The following is a 20,055-nucleotide window of genomic DNA, read 5'->3' on the forward strand; positions in this document are numbered from 1 at the left end:
GTATCCAATACAAAAGTTGTAGATCATGCAAAAATCTACAACTTTTATAGAAGTCACTTTTTAACATAACCTCAAAATTTCCGAGAAAAATGCGAAAAACAGTTTTTTTTCTGATTTTTCATTTTTTATTTCTCATTTCCGCAAAAATAATTTAATTTTGACGAAAGTTGGTGAAAATATACATTTCTCTGTCTTAAATAACCTCAAATTTTTTAAGATAAAAAAATCAAGAAGTTTCTGAGATATTCATTTTTTTCGGCCTGAAACCTTTTTTTTTCAAAGAAAAATTCTACTTAAAAAAATCATCGTACAGAGTTCTGCCGGTAATCATTTTTTCGTTTTCACATATACTTTTTGGAGAAATAAAGAAATCTGTAATATTTCAAAAACATGCTCAAAAATGCAAAAAAATAAAAAATGACTTGCAACAATGAATGTTCAGTTATTGTTGATAATTTGTTTAAATTAAAAAACATTCAAAAACTGATTATACCATTCAATTCTACGGAAAAAAAATAAAAGAAAACTGTCATTGTTTGACCCAAAACTTTATTTTTGTACAGTATTGCTATAAACATCTAAGTCGAATTACAAATGCACAAATAATAAATTATCTCAGAATGATTTGAGATTTCAGCAATATAAAGTATTAACTGCAAAGTCTACAGTTGATGCGTAATCCGAAAACCCGAAATTTTGCAAAATCATTTAATTTTTTCTGACTAATTGAAAACGAATTTGAAATGAATTGCGTATTTACATTGCCACTTTTTTCGCTCTATCCAATGGCGTCAACATTTTTGCAATCCCACGTTTCGTCTCCGACGGGCCATCATCAGATTAATTTTTTTAAATATATCGCTGCTATTTTTATGACAAAATCTAGTCATTCTGCTATCATTAAAAATTTTTCCTGAGTACGGCTCTGAACGCTTTCAAAATACCTGTATCTATTGGTTTTTGGGAGGAGCGAGGGAGAGGGAGAGGGAGGGAGGGAGGTAGGGAGGAAGGGAGGGANCATTAAAATGTTGCACACAGTCAGATTTTCAATCCGGGACATACAAACGTTCTATAGTGTATCATACAGAAAGAGCACTTTACTACTAAAAAAAAAATTGAAATCAATTAAAAAAATAAGTAGACCTGGGATCTAAATTTTACATAAATACTCTGTTTTTTTAAATAATATTTTAATAACAATTTATAATATCTTATACAGATATGTATAAGATATTACTTTACACTTTACACTTTATTCGTGAATACGAGTATATGATATTTTTATAAATTGCCAAGGCTTACCAAACTCGTAATGGTTTGAAATTTTTCAACACTAATATTTTTGGACTCTCGCAAGAGATGCTTCGTCTATTCCGGGATACCCTGATATATATAGTGGTTTCAGAATTCAAAATTAAAAATAACTAGGTTTTGTCATAAAAATAGCAGCGACATATTTAAAAAATAACCTGATGATGGCTTCTCGAAGACGAAACGTCGGATTGCAAAAATGTTGACGCCATTGTATAGAGCGAAAAAAGTGGCATTGTAAATATGTAATTTAATTTAAAATTCGTTTTCAAATAAAGCCAGAAAAAATTAAACAATTTAGCAAAATTTCGTGTTTTTCCGGATATCTCCGGAACTACACGGAATTTTAAAACTTCCTAAACAGCATATTGTTAGGTATAAAAAAACAACTTTTTTCTAATCTGAGCCACCCCGTATCTTTTACCGTTTCCCAGATCTTAATGCTATCCCATCCTTATCTTGGACACATTGTATATCTGAATTCATCAAACTTTAAAAAAAAATGAGTACACTAATCGATCCTACGGGAAAAAAAATTATTTACTAATTATTTAAATTTTTTTCCGTAGAATTGAATGGTGTAATCAGTTTTTGAATGTTTTTTAATTTAAACAAATTATCAACAAGAACTGAAAAATTCATTGTAGCAAGTAATTTTTTACTTTTTTGCATTTTTGAGCATGTTTTTGAGCTGTGATTACAAAATTTTTTATTTTACCAAAAAGTATATGTCAAAACGATGTGTACGATGATTTTTTTTAAGTAGAATTTTTCTTTGAAAAAAAGTGTTTCAGGCTTGATTTTTTTATCTAAAAAAATTTGAGGTTATTTAAGATAGAGTAAGGTATACTTTCACCAAGGTTCGTCAAAATGAAATTATTTTTGTGGAAATGAGAAATAAAAAACGAAAAATCAGAAAAAAAATGTTTTTCGCATTTTTCTCGGAAATTTTGAGGTTAGTTAAAAAGTGATTTCTATAAAAGTTGTAGATTTTTGCATGATCTACAACTTTTGTATTGGATACTTTTTGTTTGACGTCAACTTTCGCCAGAAATCCCAATGATACAATTTTTCATAACTTTTCAACACCCCAAATCAACCCTCCGCCGCCCCTGCTCACGCATTTATTTTTTTTTCGTTTATCATAAGCCCCTTTACCATTTCCACTTATAAAAGTCCAGGTAACCATTTTCTTTTTTTTTCCCTCTAAATGAGTTATTTTGATCGGTCTACAAGGTTAACTGGAGGATGAATCTGACCCTTCTTCGACTTGACACCATAAGTTTTCAAGAATGAAAGCGCTAAATACCTTCTAAATGACAACAAGTTTTGACAGTTAGGATCTTTTGGATAATTTTTTCGCATAAGTAGCCAGGAATTGAATACAGTTGCGTCAAACAAGTAAGAGAAAATTGGCCACCACCAATTTTACGTTGACGCATTCGTGTTCTGGTACAATAATGTCATCGAAATTTTTGATACTGGCGTTGCTCCTGCAATGCCTAAGACCGTCACTACTATTAAAATATTCGGTTTAGATCAGGTTGTATAAACGAACAAACCTATGAAATTTTGAGTTGGCACCACTAGAGGTTGCAAGTTGATGTAAAAATCGCGGATGCTATTATTATGTAAAGTTTGTTCTACGTTTTGTTTAAAAATAATAGTACATTATACTATAAGGGAGAGAAATGCGTTATTTTGGCAGAGGTGCAATTTGAAGCCCGAGGGCTACAGTGCACCGAGGACAAAATAGCATCTCTCCCGAATGGTATATACTATTTTTTCCACGGTCTCATTAACTTAAAAACACATATTTTGTCATTATGAAGTAAGTAGCACCAGAATTATTGTATTCGGATTTGAGCATTTATTTAGTAGTCGTTGAGTTATTGTCATAACTACAAAATAAACAAACAAAAAGAATTGTCAAATTAAGGTGCTAGTTTGGTTTAGTTTAAAGTTTGTTTAGTGCACAATGAATAATTGTGAGTCGGAAGAGATTGTGGAGGCTGCAAATATTGCAATAAGCAATTTGCTGCCTACGAAGTCAAGATCTTTATACGATATAGCCTACAATCGGTTCAAAAAGTGGTGCGCCGAGAAAAATGTTCAAGTATACAGCGAGAATGTTTTGTTGGCATACTTCAGTGAAAATGCAAAGAATTACAAGTCTTCCACATTATGGGCGCAATATTCTATGGTTAAGTCATGCTTGATAATTTACGACAACATAGATATAAGCAAATTCCCCAAGCTGATCGCATTTTTGAAAAGAACCGGTGACGGATATCAAGCGAAAAAATCGAAAATATTGACAAAGGGTGAAATCGACCGTTTTCTATCAAGTGCAGATGACAAAGAATTCTTAATGATTAAGGTAAGATTACTTTTGTTGTTAGGTATTTCAATTATTAAGTATTTTGATTTTTTATAGGTTGGATTAATTCTGGGGATTGCCGGAGCTTGTCGAACTGATGAACTAGTCAATTTAACTGTAGATGATATTGAGGATGTAGGCTCTTCCTTGATTGTAAAAATTCCAAACACTAAGACAAAGATTCCACGAACCTTTGTGGTTACCGATGTGGGAAATATGCTTGAATTGTTTCGAAAATACCTGTCCCTTCGTCCTCCCCACGTCAAGCATAAGCGCCTTTTTTTGTACTACAAAGCAGGAAAATGTAGTTCGCAGCCAGTTGGCAAGAATACCATGGGAAAAATTCCGAGTGTAGTAGCTTCGTATTTAAAATTACCTGATGCTGCATGTTATACTGGTCACTGCTTACGAAGATCTTCAGCGACATTACTGGCAGATGCTGGTGTGGATATCACGACAATAAAGCGTCATGCTGGTTGGAAATCAACGACAGTCGCTGAGGGTTATGTCGAGAACTCCATTGAAAATAAGACCAAAATTGCTAATCAGGTTTTAGTAGGTACCACTACTAGCGCAATCACAAAAACTGTAAATGTAAGCGAAAGTAATATTCCTTCTAATATTAATTTTGAAAATTGTACAAATGTAACATTTAATTTAAATGTCAATAAATAATTTCAATGTTATTTTTTTTTTTGCATGAAAAACGTTCTCCATAATGTAAACTCCCTTGGGAGCATTATACTCCCTTGGGAATAATCGACTACTTCTGTTTTAATTTTGATGTCATAGAAACTGATTTCTACTCCCGACCGTGGAATTTTTTTTTTTATTGAAACCACATTCTTCTTATCGCTTATGTGAAGACCTAACAACTACCTTCATTAGCAAATGTGTTATCGGGTGCCCGAACGAGAAAATCGTTGACTTCGTTTTCTTGTAAAAACGTTCGACTTTTTAGGTGTATAGCCGTCATTCTTACGTTTCAAAAATGCTCTCAGCTTGGGGTATTTTGATATATCCACGTTCTCCTCTATGAAAATAGTGACTTAATCATTGAGTATTCACTCCACAAACTCGCCGGTGACTTTAAAGTTCTTGAATTCTCCATGAAATATGCTAGCAGTGACATTTCAGAAAACCAGTAATTTTGTTCTGGCACCATTCTTTGAAATTTCTATATGCTCCTCCGTAGCGCACTTTCGACTTCTCGGGCAATAAAAATTCGCAGGCAGCATTTGCCGCACATTCTATTGAAAATCACTCATTTAGCTTTTTCTTAATATCGTAGTGACGCCATGACTTTGCACGCAAATGTCAAGCTCTAATAGTGATACACAGTAGATACCGAAAGCTTTACCCTCTGCGAAGTATACTTTTCTTTGTAAAAAAAGCCGCGTGATGCCAATAAACTTTTATAAACCCCAGCAAAAAGGCGGTTCGTCGGTTCGTGCTCCGTGACAGCGAGTTCGGCGGGCCGCAGGGGGCGCTGTCGGAGGAGCAACAAGAAAAGGTTTCCTGTCCAATTTTTATTTAAATCGTCGTCCCCGGGGACATTAGCGTAGCGGGATGCGATGGAAATGCCTAAGCAGTGCGGAAAAAGAGTTAAAGTGCACTTCAGCCCCGCCGAAATGGCGGATCTCAGCGAAAACGCCGTCGGAATTCCGTGTGTGTCGGAACAAAATATGTAAATTTTCGTCGGATGAGCGAAAAAAGGACGACGTCGAGCCGGTGAGGGGTGGAATACATTTTTGTTTCTATTTAGGAGCCGCTCGCTCCTGGGACGTTAACGGCGGCTTCGGAAATTATCGAATGGGGGCGATCGGGGCAAAAGAGAAGTCGTCGGTAACGAGAAATCTTTTCGGAGCTATTATACAGGGTGTCCCATGTTAATGTACCAGGCCACATAATTTTTCAGGTTTTCAAATTTATCAGGTTTCGAGGGGGTCAAATTATGGTGACCTTGAAGTCAATTATCAAGGTCAATCTTGATTTTTTAACTGGAAACCCATATTTTATATTGCAGATTCGTATTCTGCGGGAAAAAATACGTAACTTTTGTATGAACGATTTTTTTGAAAATGCTTCGTTCTCTCGTATAGTGCGCCATACTTTTATTGTTCCATTTTAAACTCAGGCTAGTATCTCAAGAAATAAGCAGGATGGCGAAAAATATTTCCACCAAAAGTTGTCAGGTTTCGGGGGGATCAAATTACCGTGACCTTGAAATTAACCTTAAAGTCAATTATCAAGGTCATTTCAAGGTTAACCTTGATTTTTTAAATGGAAACCCATATTTTTATTACAGTTTCATATTCTACGGGAAAACATGTTTCTTACAGAAGTTACGTATTTTTCCCGCAGAATACGAAACTGTAATAAAAATATGGGTTTCCTATAAAAAAATTAAGGTTCACCTTAACGGTAATATGTTTCCTTCGAAACCTGACAACTTTTGTTGGAAATATTTTCTACCATCCTGCTTATTTCTTGAGATAATAGTCTAAGAATGGAACAGTCAAAGTATAGCGCACTCGGGCGAGAGAACGAAGCATTTTCCAAAAAAATCTTTCATACAAAAGTTACGTATTTTTTCCCGCAGAATACGAATTTGCAATAAAAAATACGGGTTTCCATTTAAAAAATCAAGGTTGACCTTGAAATGACCTTGATAATTGACTTCAAGGTCACCATAATTTGACTCCCTCGAAACCTGACAACTTTTGTTGGAAATATTTTTCACCATCCTTCTTATTTCTTGACATATTAGCTTGAGAATTCAATGGAACATTTTCAAAAAAATTTTTCATGCAAAAGTTACGTACATATTTACAAAACTTTTGTTCGAAATTTTTTTTTATAAAAGTCGAATTAAAAAAATTATACCGCCTGGTACATTAAAATGGTATACCAAGTATAAAATAATAATTTTAAAAGAGTAAACAATATGAGAAATAATATATATCTGAAAGTTTAAATTGTTTAGAGGAAGGGATCACTGTCGACCCAAAAAAAATTCTGAAGGGTAAAAATCGAGGTTTTACTGCTACACAGGGAGAATATTAAATGTGTACAAATATTTTAACTAGGGGTATAATTCGCGATGTAAATCAGTTTAGTAAAATTCATTTTTCAATATTGCAAATATATAGGGTGTAACAAAAATAACATTTAAACAAATCAAATTTACATTTACAAATTTAAATGCCTTTTTGTTGAAAACGGCTAGCTTTAGAGATATTAGCAAGGTATTCCGTCCTAATCCTAAAGTATCTTCACATAACATTAACTCAATCAATAAAAATAATATAGAAATATTTTTTTTTAAGAAGTATATTTGAAAACTTTTTAAAATTGCTAGCGTAATAGAAGTATTTACCCATGAAAATAATCAATTCTTTTAGTAGGGACTATTTTTTCATGAATAACTTATTCCAAAATACACTCCAGTGGCGTGTGGCGTGATTGGGGGAGTAGGGGACTTTTTTTGAAAAAAAAATCGTACGCCACTGGTTTTATAAATAATTTTAAATGTTTTTGTGCAATCAATTTGTGGCAATAAAGTATTCTTGTAAAGTATTTGTAAAATTTACTGGTCTTTAGATAGTTGAGAAGTCAAATAAGAATATACTTAAGTATCTACGTTGCTATTTATCATTTTCTATTGATCGCTAAATGTGTAACAATAAATTCAATACCTAATATTTTTGAGAGATTCCAAAACACTATACAACGCCACTGTTTTGTGTGTTGCAAAAAGTTTGTTATTTTTCATACAACTAAAAACAGATTTTAATAAAAAAAACATGGTATTCAATTATACAAATATTGAATTAGCAGATATACATTTTATACGGTGGAGCGAATGGCACATAGACAAGCGAATGGCACATAGACAAGCTGAACGACTTTATAGACAGACTTTTCCAAATCGACGTTGTCCAACAAGGAATACTTTTTCAAGCGTTCACCGTCGAGCTCGTGAAACTTCATGTTTGTCGCTACCAAAACGTCGAGCAAGAGAAAGACCTGTTCGTACAGTTCATTTGGAAGACAGAATTTATGGGATGGAATCTGTAGACGAAGACCCATCTACCAGTACCAGACAGATATGAGCAGATTTGGGTGTATCACATGTAACAATCTAGAGCAGGGGTCGGCAAGTAACTTTAGGTGGTGTCCGAATACTTTTGAAAATTTTTAACGAGGTCCAAAAAAAAAAATTCATTTTATTTTTTAATTTTAATTTGGACTCAAATTTAATCTGCTTACTAACCATTAAGAACTCACACACTCACACAATTGTAAAATACTAGAAGAAATGATAAGATTGACACTTAAACGTAAAAAACATTTTTTAAATAATTTATTTAAGTAATTTATACTTTCAAAAAATTTTGGCGGTCCAGTATTTTACCTTCCGCGGTCCGGACCTGGACCGCGATCCGCCAGTTGCCGACCCTTGATCTAGAGCGTCTTTCGTGAGCAGCAATTACGCCCATATCTTGTCCAGCGAGTTCAAGCATCAAATGAAAATGACTACCAACCGAGGATTGAATTTTGTCAGTGGTTTTTACAACAATGCGAACAGCCTGATTTTCAGTTATTAATATTATTTACCGATGAAGCGAAATTTACAAGAAAAACCATTTCGAATTGTCATCATAATCACCAATGGGCGGATGAAAATCAGCATATTATTTCCCAACGTCGATTCCAAGAACAGTTTTCTCTGAATGTTTGGGCAGGAATTGTGGGCGATTACTTGATTGGTCCCTACTTTTTACCCAGAACCCTCGATGGTAGAACTTATCAAAGGCTCTTACAAGAAGAACTACCATCACTTCTAGAAGAAGTGCCATAGAGGCTACGTCAATTATTGTGGTAAATAATATTTTTTTTTTTTGGAGCTACCTCAACTATGGTATATCGTACTCCAGTTCCTAATGTAGAAGTACTTCGGCAGCGCATTGTAGAGAGTTTTGCAATCAATAGAAAATGGTAAATAGCAACGTAAGTACTTAAGTATCTTCTTATTTTGATTTTCCAATTATCTAAAGACCAGTAAATTTTACGAATATTTTACAAGAATACTTTATTGCCACAAATTGATTATATATTTTAAAAACATTTAAAATTATTTAAAAAACCAGTGGTGTACGACTTTTTTTTTTTCAAAAAGGTCCCCTACTCCCCTAATAACTACGTCACTGGGGTGTATTTTGGAATAAGTTTTCCATGAAAAAATAGTCCCTACTAAAAAAATGTCATCCCCCAAATTTTATCACTCAATCTTTTATGCCAGTGAAGGTACAGGAAAAATAATATAAATATCTGAAACTTTTAACGCCCTGTATCTCCGTAGGGAAGTGTTTCATAAAAGATTTTTATAGGGCAAAACTTGATTATTTTCATCGGTAGAATAAGCCAGTAAAGTTTGGCAAAACTTATCATTAACACCCTGTAATTTAGTAGCAGGTTTTTAAAAGTAAAACTAACCAATATTTTTGCATTAAAAACATTAAACCTAAAAAATAGGTAAAGCCCAGTATTTGTATTTTGATTAAGGTACAGTTTCCGAATATGTGCATTCCTGGAATTAATAAAAAATATTTGCACTTAGTTCAACTGTCAATGTCTTCTAAATCGGCGCATGCAATTGACTTGAGAACCTTATCCGCCAAATTTCAAATTTGTATCTACAGTCCGTACAATATTTGATGAGATAGAATTCCAAGAAAACAATAAGCCAATAAAGTTCTGTTATCGGAACTACTGTAACAATTTACCGCAACAGTGGCGTGCCTTGAAATTTTCCCCGGGAGTCGAATGCGGTTAATTCCAAGAAAGCGACGCAGGGGTCTTCTTGGAATTCTATCTCACCAAAAATCGTCTGAACTGTACCTACAACGCATATTTTAACACACACACATACACTTACCGATAGTGGTCAGCACAGTCAGCGAATACAAAAAAGCCTTGGCGAAGCTCCACTCGTAGTTTTCATTGGCGTGCTTTGCCCCCACCTTGGTGACCTGAAGGGGCTGCTGCAGGGCCATTTCCTCCGCCATTGACTTGACCAACTCGTCCTGGAACCTGGTAATCTCCTGCGCCGCCAATCTGGTCCAGTTATCCCTAGGAACAAACAAAATACATAATTTAAATAACATTATTTCTTTTTCTTAGGTCAACTCCCACCTGTATAGGATGTTGAGGCTGACGGTGATCTCCCAGATATTCTCCACGGTCTTCACCCTGGCCTCGTCCGCTTTGGCCTTCAGTTCCGCAGTGCGGTTCAAGTGTTTCTTACTGTTGCTGTTCAGATTGGTCGAGAGGGACGTGGTGGCCAAGATCTGGTGTTGGTAGGTGTTGCCCCCCTCTATAGCTACGAAAATCACGGAGCCTATGAGGGTGTAGCCGAAGAGGAGCACACAAATACCTATGGAAGTACAAAAAAGCATTCATAGTAAAGTTTTATATTGATTTAATAACTTTATCAAATAAACAAAAATATTTACACAAGCAGCAGTTTATAGTTCAAAACGATAATTACAGTGGCCACCATCTTCTCCAGACTTAAATCCGGTGGAGCAAAAGTTAAAAAGTAGCAAGAAACCAACGGAGATGGCTAGTTTCAAAAATAGAGCACATGAAAACCGCTCGAAATGACAAAGAAGTAACTCCACAGACAGTAATACTTGAATTTCGTTTAAAAATAATATAATTATAATGACCATCGTTTAATTCATACATGAATTCCTTGGAGTACATGTTGGAAAATATCAAAAAATAAATATAGGTTGGTACAGTTACAGAAAATATATACAAAGTGCTGAGAAAATGTGTGTACTCTTCCTTTATTTTTATGAATCATGATGATTTTTCAGAATAATGTTTTAGACTTATTTTTTCGAAAAAACAATGTATTTCATTGACACTCGGTAAAAATAAATTTTCGAGAGCGCGAAATATATCAGTGATGCTAGTATTTGACTATCTGCTAAAGATAACTATTATCTCTCCTGGTGACACTTTATGATAAAAATTTTTGCGGTTACGTTTGTTTACAGTCTATGGCTGTATTACAATATAAAATTTCATTATGTATAAATAAGATATTTTTGTTAGAATCGCTGAAAACTCGTCGCATTTAAGAAAAACACATTTGACCGTCCAATTTCTATTCTTCAATCTACAGGGTGTCCGGAAACAAACGCACAATCATCCTGGGATGAAGATATACCAATTTAAATCTAGATACCTTAGTATAATTTTGCTTCCTTAATGTGCAGGCTGGTCCATTTTCGGTGGAATTTCAGGGTATCTCAGAAACTACTAAAGATATGATAAATATGACACGACGTTCTCGAGCTCGATTTTCATGGCAAACTCGACTGTCAAATCAGAAATTTGCTATCTTCATTTGTTTCTGAGTTACAGGGCGTTTATCGTTATTGTGACACTTTTGAACATGTCTGTATCTCAGCTGTTAAATAAGGCAGAGTTAAAGTGAAAACTGCTCAAGACTAATTCTTTGGTGTAGATTCCGGAGTTATGAACCAAAGTTATATTTTTTTAATGGAAATTGTAGCTGGATATGACATAAAAAAATTGCGATTTTTTTTTTTTGCTTTTCAGCAATATATCATATGCTATAGTTATTTTTACAAACACAGGAGATACGGGGTTATATATAAATTCGATCGTTTTTTACATCTTAATATAGCTGGTTATGAAAATACATACAAAACTATAATTCTTAGTTTTACAAAACTCATATCTGTTGTAAAAATATGACGTTTATTTAAAATATATATTACAGATAAGGAAAGACAGTCCAATGGATTCAAATCAGGTAACCTAGCTGGCCATCTGATCGGTCCGTTTGTTCCTATACACCTATACCCTAAAATTTCGTTAGTATTATGTCATCATACGAATATATGTTGTGCATTTAAAATAAACGTCATATTTTTACAACAGATATGAGTTTTGTAAAAGTAAGAATTATAGTTTATATGTATTTTCATAACCAGCCATACTAAAAAGAAAAAAATATGTAATTTATATATAAAACACCCCACCCCATATCTCCTGTGTCTGTAAAAATAATTATAGTGATTTACTGTTAAAAATCAAAAAAACTCTCTATTTGTTTAGGCCATGATCAGCTACGATTTCCATTTAAAAAAAATATAACTTTGGGTCATAACTCCGAAATCTTAAGATCGACTAAAAATCTAATACCGACATTCAATTCTACGCCAAAGAATTAGTCTTGAGTAGTTTTCACTTTAACTCTAACTTATTTAACAGCTGAGATACAGAGGTGTTAAAAATTGTGACAATAACAAGAAACGCAATTGTAACTCGGAAACAAATGAGATAGCAAAGTTCTGCCTTGACAGTCGAGTTTGCCATGAAAATCGAGCTCGAGAACGTCGTGTCAGATTTATCATATCTTTAGTAGTTTCTGAAATACCCCGAATTCCCATCGAAAATGGATCGGCCTGTACATTGTCCATTTGTTTGCGGATATTCTGTATATTAAAGACAGAAACTAAATGAGATTTGGGACAATTTTTTTTCTCAAAAAAAAACCTTGCGTTCTTAGCCATTCTAAACAGTGTACCTTCTTTGAGTAAAATGTTTTACATTATGCTCATTCGAAACATGCAAAAAAATGAAGATTGGCATAATTGCAGAAATATAGTATTATAAATCATCCCTAGTAGCGTACAAAAAAGCATTTATGTTTCTTTAATTGCTTTGTTTAACATCTATTATATTATAGTGACTGTTAAAAAAAATAAAGGCTGACAGTTATTTTTTGAAAATTATAGTAGAAAAACAAGTGAAGTCCAAACAAAATGGCCGCGGACCCAACAAACCCTACATGACTGTGCTCGACAGGGAACGTTCTATCCAAATATGTAAAAATATACAGGGTGTTCCATTTAACTTAACAAAGTTGACATCCGCGGCCATTTTGTTTGGACTTCATTTGTTTTTCTACTATCATTTTCGAAAGATTCATAAAAACTCGTGCAACTTTTATATTTCACATTTTTTTATAACTCTCAAAACAAAAAAGTTAAAGGGGGGGGGTCAAAATATAGTGAATTACACTGTACAGGGTGATTCACTGTATTTTGACCCCCCACCCCTCCCCCTTTAACTTTTTTATTTTAAGAGATAAAAAAATGTGAAATACAAAAGTTGCACGATTTTTTATGAATTCTTTGAAAAATAAAAGTCCAAATAAAATGTCATAATAGTACCTGTTGTCACGGCCTACCATATAACATTGTCCATGAGTAAATAGGCTCCTCACGGCCTAATTAGTGAGATTTAGTTAAAATACCTATACGCATTTTGGACTATATCAATGTCCGATATGTCAAAATATATTACAACTAAATCTAAATCCTTTTTTCCATTGGAAAAAAGTCAGAAGTGCCTGAAAGAGGTCTAATAATTACAAGATACCTTATTCTCTTAATAAAAAAACCATCTTTTCTTTTTTTAATATTCTCTCGCTTATTGTTAGAGATGCGCCCAACAAACCCTATAGGACTATGCTTGACAGGGAACGTTCTATCCAAATATGTAAAAATATACAGGATGTTCCATATAAATTAACAAAGTTAGCATTCGCGACCAATTTGTTTGGGCTTCATTTGTTTTTCTTCTATCATTTTCCAAAACTTCATAAAAAATCGTGCAACTTTTGTATTTTACATTTTCTCTTAAAACAAAAAAGTTAAAGGGGGGGTCAAAATCTAGTGAATCACTCTGTACAGGGTATTTTGGAAAAACATACTATAAATTCAGGAGGTGATAAAACACTAAATATAAGACCTTTTCTTATGGACCAAGGCATATCGTCTTCTGTTTGTGGGTGTCAAATATAGTGAATCGCCCGGCACAATGAGCAGCATTTACTCCAGACCTGAATCTGTGGTAAAAAACAAATGAAGTTTGCTGTAGTTACGTAAACTGAATATACAAATGCCTTCTGGAATACAAAGGAAACATTCATGATAAAGTTTTTTTAAATTATATTATGTTTATATTGACTTTAACAACCACTTCACGAAAAAAACATCTCTCTGAAAATTACAATGGCTACCATATATTCCACACTCGATTCCTCTGGAGGACATACTAAAAAGTAGCAAAGAGAAGCAAAACTAAAGTAGTCTAAAGCAGCGGAAGTACACTTTTTAATCAAACTTACCCAGATTCGTGGCTAAACCGGCTAAGAACGCCCTGCTCCTCTTCTTGGCCTTCTTGCCGAAGCAGCAGCACGACGTCTCGTCCTTCTTCGCCTTCTCCGCGTCCCTCTTCAGGCTGTTGGTGTTCTGCTTGGACACCGTGGGGTAGGGGTCGTAACAGAAATGCCCTGAGTCCTTCTCCATAGTCCTACTTCATGGGAATACGCTCATCTTCGATCCGGGGACTTTCTAAATTGGCTGCGGTCCCTCGAGGTGTCGGCTAATTCATCTTCAGGTCTAGGTCCGTCTGGAACGAGGACGGAATGGTTATTTTTCGGCGTAGGTGTATAAGATTTGAAAGTGGCGTGAATTTTAATCTGTCAGGGGGAGGGATGTTAAACGAAATCCGAAGTTGGAAGTACTTTTCTGCGCGTAATTACTTTGTAATTCGGTTCATTACTACGTGAGGTGGCGGTGTCGGGTTCTGGCGAAAAAAGTTTAATAAGTTACAGAGGTAGAAAATGAAGTCTTGGTGGAAGTGAGTAGGTTTTAACAGATAGTTGGGTTACAACGTGTTTTCCTGATAATTTTGCCCTGACAAAAACATTTACTACGCATTGCAAAAAATGAAGTATAAATAGAGTAATTACGAATTCTTTTTTTTTGCTGTGCACTTTTAATTTAATTGAAATATAACTACTTTATCTTTTGGGTTTATATCGACTATCAATACTTTTTTGAGGAAAAGTAAAAATAAAAGTAATTGTTTACTGACATCGTTACAAGCGCTCGCAGAAACTGTACACCTATAAATGTTACAAATTTGTTTTCCCGAAATCGTTCGGAAATGTGTATTTTTTCGGCCCAATTTCAGATCCCAAAATACCCAAAAACTAACTAAAGAAAAGTTATAGAATTAAGTTCCCCATAAAATAAAGTAATAACTTTTATCTGCTCCCACTATAGTAAATAGACTATTAATACATTGTTTTTAAGGAGGTAAGTGGATTTTACCGTAAAAGTGGAAGTTGCTATGGACAACGGGAGGTAAGTGTGGTAACTTACCTCCTTTGGGAAAAAAGCGATTTCGAGTTATAAATGTACATTTTATGAACAAATAAACAGAAATATTTGATGAACATCATATTTTATTAATTATTATGAATGAATATTTATAGTAATTGTACAGTTATTACACTTAGTAACATTTATAAATTCTGGATAATTATTCCCTTCGCGTTTACTAATTGTTCACATTTTTCTCAAAATGATTTGACTGCTCCATTTCAGTCACCGGAGGCTCAATATTATCTGACTGATCCATTAAAACAGCACCACGCGACGTACTACTAGAACCAGGAGTTGAATTGTCATTGTAAAGAATCCTGTTAGCTATTTCATATTTGTTACTTAAACTGTCAGCAACATAACTTTCTGCAATTGTGGCTGATTTCCACAGACCATGTCTCTTGATTGCTAATACATCAACTCCTGTATTATCCAGTAACGTTGCCGATGTTCTTCGGAATGAATGGCCTGTATATGTTTCAGGATGTTCTAGTTTCAAAAATTGTGCAATATTATTAGAAATCATAAAAAGTACATAAAAATTCACAAGCAGCATTTGCTGCACTTTCTATTTGACAATCACTCATTTAGAAATAATAATTCAAAACCAGCAAAACTGCAACTTTTATGTAGCTTTGTTTATAAACACCTTAGAAACGACAAAATCCAAGCAACAAAGCGACTTTTCAAGACTTCGAATAATGTCAAAATGAATTGATTAAGAAATGTCAAAAATTAAAACCTAATCTTTATTTCATGAACCATAAAGAATTGTGGGAGCAGATAAAATGTTATACACCACGCAGCAGTTAAGTATAATTTACCAGTCTCGGACTCTATTGCTAGCCCTCGCTCCGCTCGGGCACAAAATCGTCCTCGACTGGTAAATAATACTTACCTCCTTTATGGTGTAAATAACTATTTAAGTCCGCCAAAGGGTTTTAAAAATTCTGCCACACTTTAATGGTGCATCATCCCTTACCAATCCTTTACAATGCTTCAATTGAGCTCTACTTATTGTCGATTAATGCTCTTGGTACACTCACACCGTGTACCAAATTTGATTTTTCTAAGTTCAAATATAACTGACATGTTAATTTTTTTTCGAAATTTGAAACCCCACTTTCAAGGTCTATAATTTCTCAGGGGTACCGCTTAGTATAAAGGTAAGTTAGGTTAAATCACCAGATTTTGGGTGCCCCTGCTTTGTGTCACTTCTTATGCGAAATCCTGTATATCCTTCGGCAACGTTTGGAGATTTCCATCCCCCATGTCTCTTTGTCGCAAATGATCGATGAACACAATGTCCTGTGCATTTATCTGGATTTGACAAATTACAAAGTTTTGGGACAATTTGAGGCATTTTGCAAAACAGATATATTCCTACTACTTGAATGCAATCCGTCCCATTCCCATTTGAACATTTAAAGATAAAGCGTCAACTTTTCAAATATTTTCATAAATACATCACCAAATATTAAGGTAACTTAAAAAGAAAAAACCAATATCTAGATATTTTAAAATTTTTATTAAGTATACAGGGTGCGGCATCAGTGCGACGAAGTACGACATCTCCTTTATTATAGAAGATATGAAAAAAGTTAGTTACAAAAATTGTAGGAAACTTAAAACTGCACATTTTAAAATTATTTTCGTGTATACGGGGTGTTACGTATTACCAGGGTGAACCAAACATACCATTTTTTTAAATGGGACACTCTATATATTATTTCAAATTTAGATTCAGCCCATCTCTCCCTTCCTTCCAAAATAGGGTTTAATTATGTTATACAGGGTATTTCAAAAGTTATAGTCAATTGTATACGGGAATCATTCCCATTTCAGCTTCCTTTATACCCTAAACAGAACAACTTAACAATAATTTTTTGCAGTCACAACTTATTGATATTGGTATAGTTTTACGAGAAAGTGCTATTTCTTTATTAATGCAATAGTTGAATATAGGGCGAGCCAAAACTCGAGCATATAATTTTCTCTTTTTTTTTAAATGAATCACTGTATTTTATTTTAAAAACTGAAAATACACTACGTTCTTTCATTTTTATAAAGAATTCCTTATAACTAAAATTATTAATTTCTGAGATATTTACTATTTAATAACAAAAAGAGAGTTTTAAAAAATTCCGATTATAACAAGTTGGCTGTGGGCAAATGACAGTGACAAATTGTTATAAAACATTACAAAATATCCGTTGTTAAGGCGAAATTCTTATAATATTAACCAACTTGTTATAATATGATTGTTTAATTAATGCAACTATTGTTATTTAATTAGCATTTAACTAATTACATTCCTTCGTAATAAGAGTTTCTCATAAAAAATGAAGGTTAGAGTGGTCACCATTCCTTCCAGATTTAAATCCGGGTCGTATCATGTGGGATATGTAAATTATGCGTGGTAAATGAAACAGTTTTACAAATCCATGTTTTTTTTTTAATTTGCTTCGATATAATATGAACTGTAATACTACCTCATTTATATTTTTTTATCTTGCGCATTTACGAAAAAATCAAACACGAATAAAACCACATTTATGGTCTCGATGGCCGTCATTATTTAAATTGTGTTTTGTTCAGTGATGCATTGGTAAATTCGAAATCATTTTTCTAATTCAAGCCCTGATGAGGTTTTCGATAATAACAAACCATAAATTTAACATTGGCCGGGGGTAGCTATTGTTTTGTAACTTGGGGCGAAGCTTAATTTTACCAACCGAATAATTCACAGATCAATTATGTTTGCATTTATCCGGCGCTTTCATTTACGTCATCGTTTTTTTTTTACATACGACCGAATTTAAATGAAATCTAACTGTTATTTAACAGGTGTAACGAAAAAAAGATTGTTTCGCTTCAGCGGTATGTGCTACAATAATATTGATTCAAATAATCCCTATTACTGTATTTTCCTATAGTCCACACTCATTAGTTGCCCATGTTAACGTGGTTGCCTGATTGTGACCAAAACAAGGCGAAGAATGGGCACAAAAAGGGGCAGTGTTTATTTTTCCGCACTAAATATTTCACATGGAACTTACCATAAAATACATAGATATAGTATGTAATAATAAGTACCAACAAAAGTTAACAAAATAGTAATGTCTAACGGAAAGCGTTTACAGAAAATAATTATCAGTTGTCCTAAGTGTTCCCCGTTTAATCGTTTCTGGCGATCAGTAAATACCCATTTCAAAAACGAAAATGACGGTTCAACATTTACCGAGGTCACAGGCGCATACCTAAAATAGATATATTTATATATGCTATTTTTACTAATGGTTGTGAAGCATCTACTTCACATTTTATCTGAAGCTTCCCATCGATCAATTTATTCGATAAATATCTAGTGGGACCTTGACCGTGCATTTCTTTATCGTTTGTGCGTGAGTGAGCTTGATGCTTTGTTTGGTAGAGTGTATGGCACATGTTTTTTTGGCAGTCAGTAGCATTACGTATCGTGAGCATAGAGCGGCACACGGTTTGATCACAGATTTAGCCTATTTCTGTTACTACAACACGTATTGACGCCTTCTAGCATAATATATATTGCTATTGTTTATTTATTTGATAGTCGCCACAAAGTTTCCGATGTCTAATTACATGTATATAAGATATGGTTCTGATTAACACGTTATGTTTCCATTTTAGTGAATTGATAAATATTTGCAATCCATTGTCTTTTCCGCGTAACCACGTATTATAGGCTATGAAATTTCATTACTGATGCAATTTACTCCCGTGTAATTAGTATTGTCAGATAGTACTGGTTTAATGTTATCTGGATTCTCTGTCTGCACAGCTTAGAAAACGTATTTCTCGTCAGTTTGTTACCAGTTAACGTCCAGAGGCAAATCTGCAGGCACTCTGGTAATTAAAAAACCTATTCAGCAGAAAAGGTTTTATTTTTAACGTGATTTAATTTGTGGGAAACTTGTGCTGTGTTTTGCTGATAGTGAATCTGATATTTTCACTATGTAGATCTATGATAAATATTTTTTGTATCGTACCTATCTCACCACTGCTTTTTATCACCTTTTGTACATTCATTTGCAACGTTTGGTAATTTTTAGTTGCAGATATTACTATTTTCAGTGTGTTCACTAGTAATTGTTTAAACAACTATTTCGTTCAAGCCACTTCAGCCACTTATTTTTATACAGCCTTTGTTATTAACCACATATTACTTAGTAGTCAGATATACAGGGTGTTTATTAAGTACTTAATAAACTACTTGTACAAACTTTAATGGGTGAATCTTTGACTAATTTTAATAAGTCAAGATTGCCACAGAACCAGTGGTGTGTATACTATTCCTCTGTTAAAATTACTAAATAATTTTTAAATTCTTAGAGAAATGCCTTTTTATAAATGTTCCATCATTTTGCTCTAAACAAAAGAGTTTTGAGCGTGAGAGTGATGGGTTCCTTAACAACATTGTTGACAGTTGATGAAAGCTGGGTTCACCATTTTGACCCCGAAACCAAGAGAGCATCATCGGAGATCCTCCATAAGGATCACCGATGCCAAAAGCGTTTAAGACCATACCATATACAGGTCACAGTGTTCTGGGATGTTCAAGGTGTGGTGTATTTGGAATTCATACCTAAAGGCACCACCATAAACTTTGTAAGGCACCTACTGCGAGATCCTCAGAAAACTGAAAGCAAGAATTCGAAGAGTTCGTCCACACATGGATCACCCTCTTCTTCAGCATGACAATGCCAGTTCCCACACGAGCGCTGCGACATCGGCAACAATTCAACGCCTTGGGTTCACTGTCATCGATTATCTTCCATATAGTACCGACTTGGCCCTATCCGATTTTCAACTGTTTCTAAAACTTAACGAACAGCTTCGAGGAGATCATTTCGATAGTGATGAGGTTGTGGCTCCGTCAACAAACTCAAACATTCTACAGTGACGGTATCAACAAACTGGTCTCTCGTTGGGAGAAATGTGTTCGTTGCCAGGGTGACTATGTTGACATGAAGAATAAAGATGTAGAATGTTAATAAAGTTGTTTTATTTTAAAAGTTTTAAGAGTTTTCATATAAAAAA

At 34.0% G+C, this 20,055-nt stretch overlaps 1 protein-coding gene across 1 annotated transcript in view; it reads right to left on the reverse strand.

Moving 5' to 3' along the window:
• LOC108913713 (TWiK family of potassium channels protein 7-like) overlaps nucleotides 1–14,112 on the reverse strand; it is a 68,642-nt gene extending 54,530 nt beyond the window's left edge. The window contains exons 1-3 of the mRNA XM_018719313.1: nucleotides 13,932–14,112; nucleotides 9,890–10,130; nucleotides 9,633–9,826 (exon numbers count right to left, since the gene is read on the reverse strand). Coding sequence (XP_018574829.1) covers nucleotides 9,633–9,826; nucleotides 9,890–10,130; nucleotides 13,932–14,112 — 616 coding nt within the window. The remainder of the gene's footprint in view (nucleotides 1–9,632; nucleotides 9,827–9,889; nucleotides 10,131–13,931) is intronic.
• Nucleotides 14,113–20,055: the final 5,943 nt, after the last annotated feature.

Source organism: Anoplophora glabripennis, unplaced genomic scaffold (genome assembly GCF_000390285.2).
Source record: "Anoplophora glabripennis isolate ALB-LARVAE unplaced genomic scaffold, Agla_2.0 scaffold1110, whole genome shotgun sequence".
NCBI classification, from domain to species: Eukaryota; Metazoa; Arthropoda; class Insecta; order Coleoptera; family Cerambycidae; genus Anoplophora; species Anoplophora glabripennis.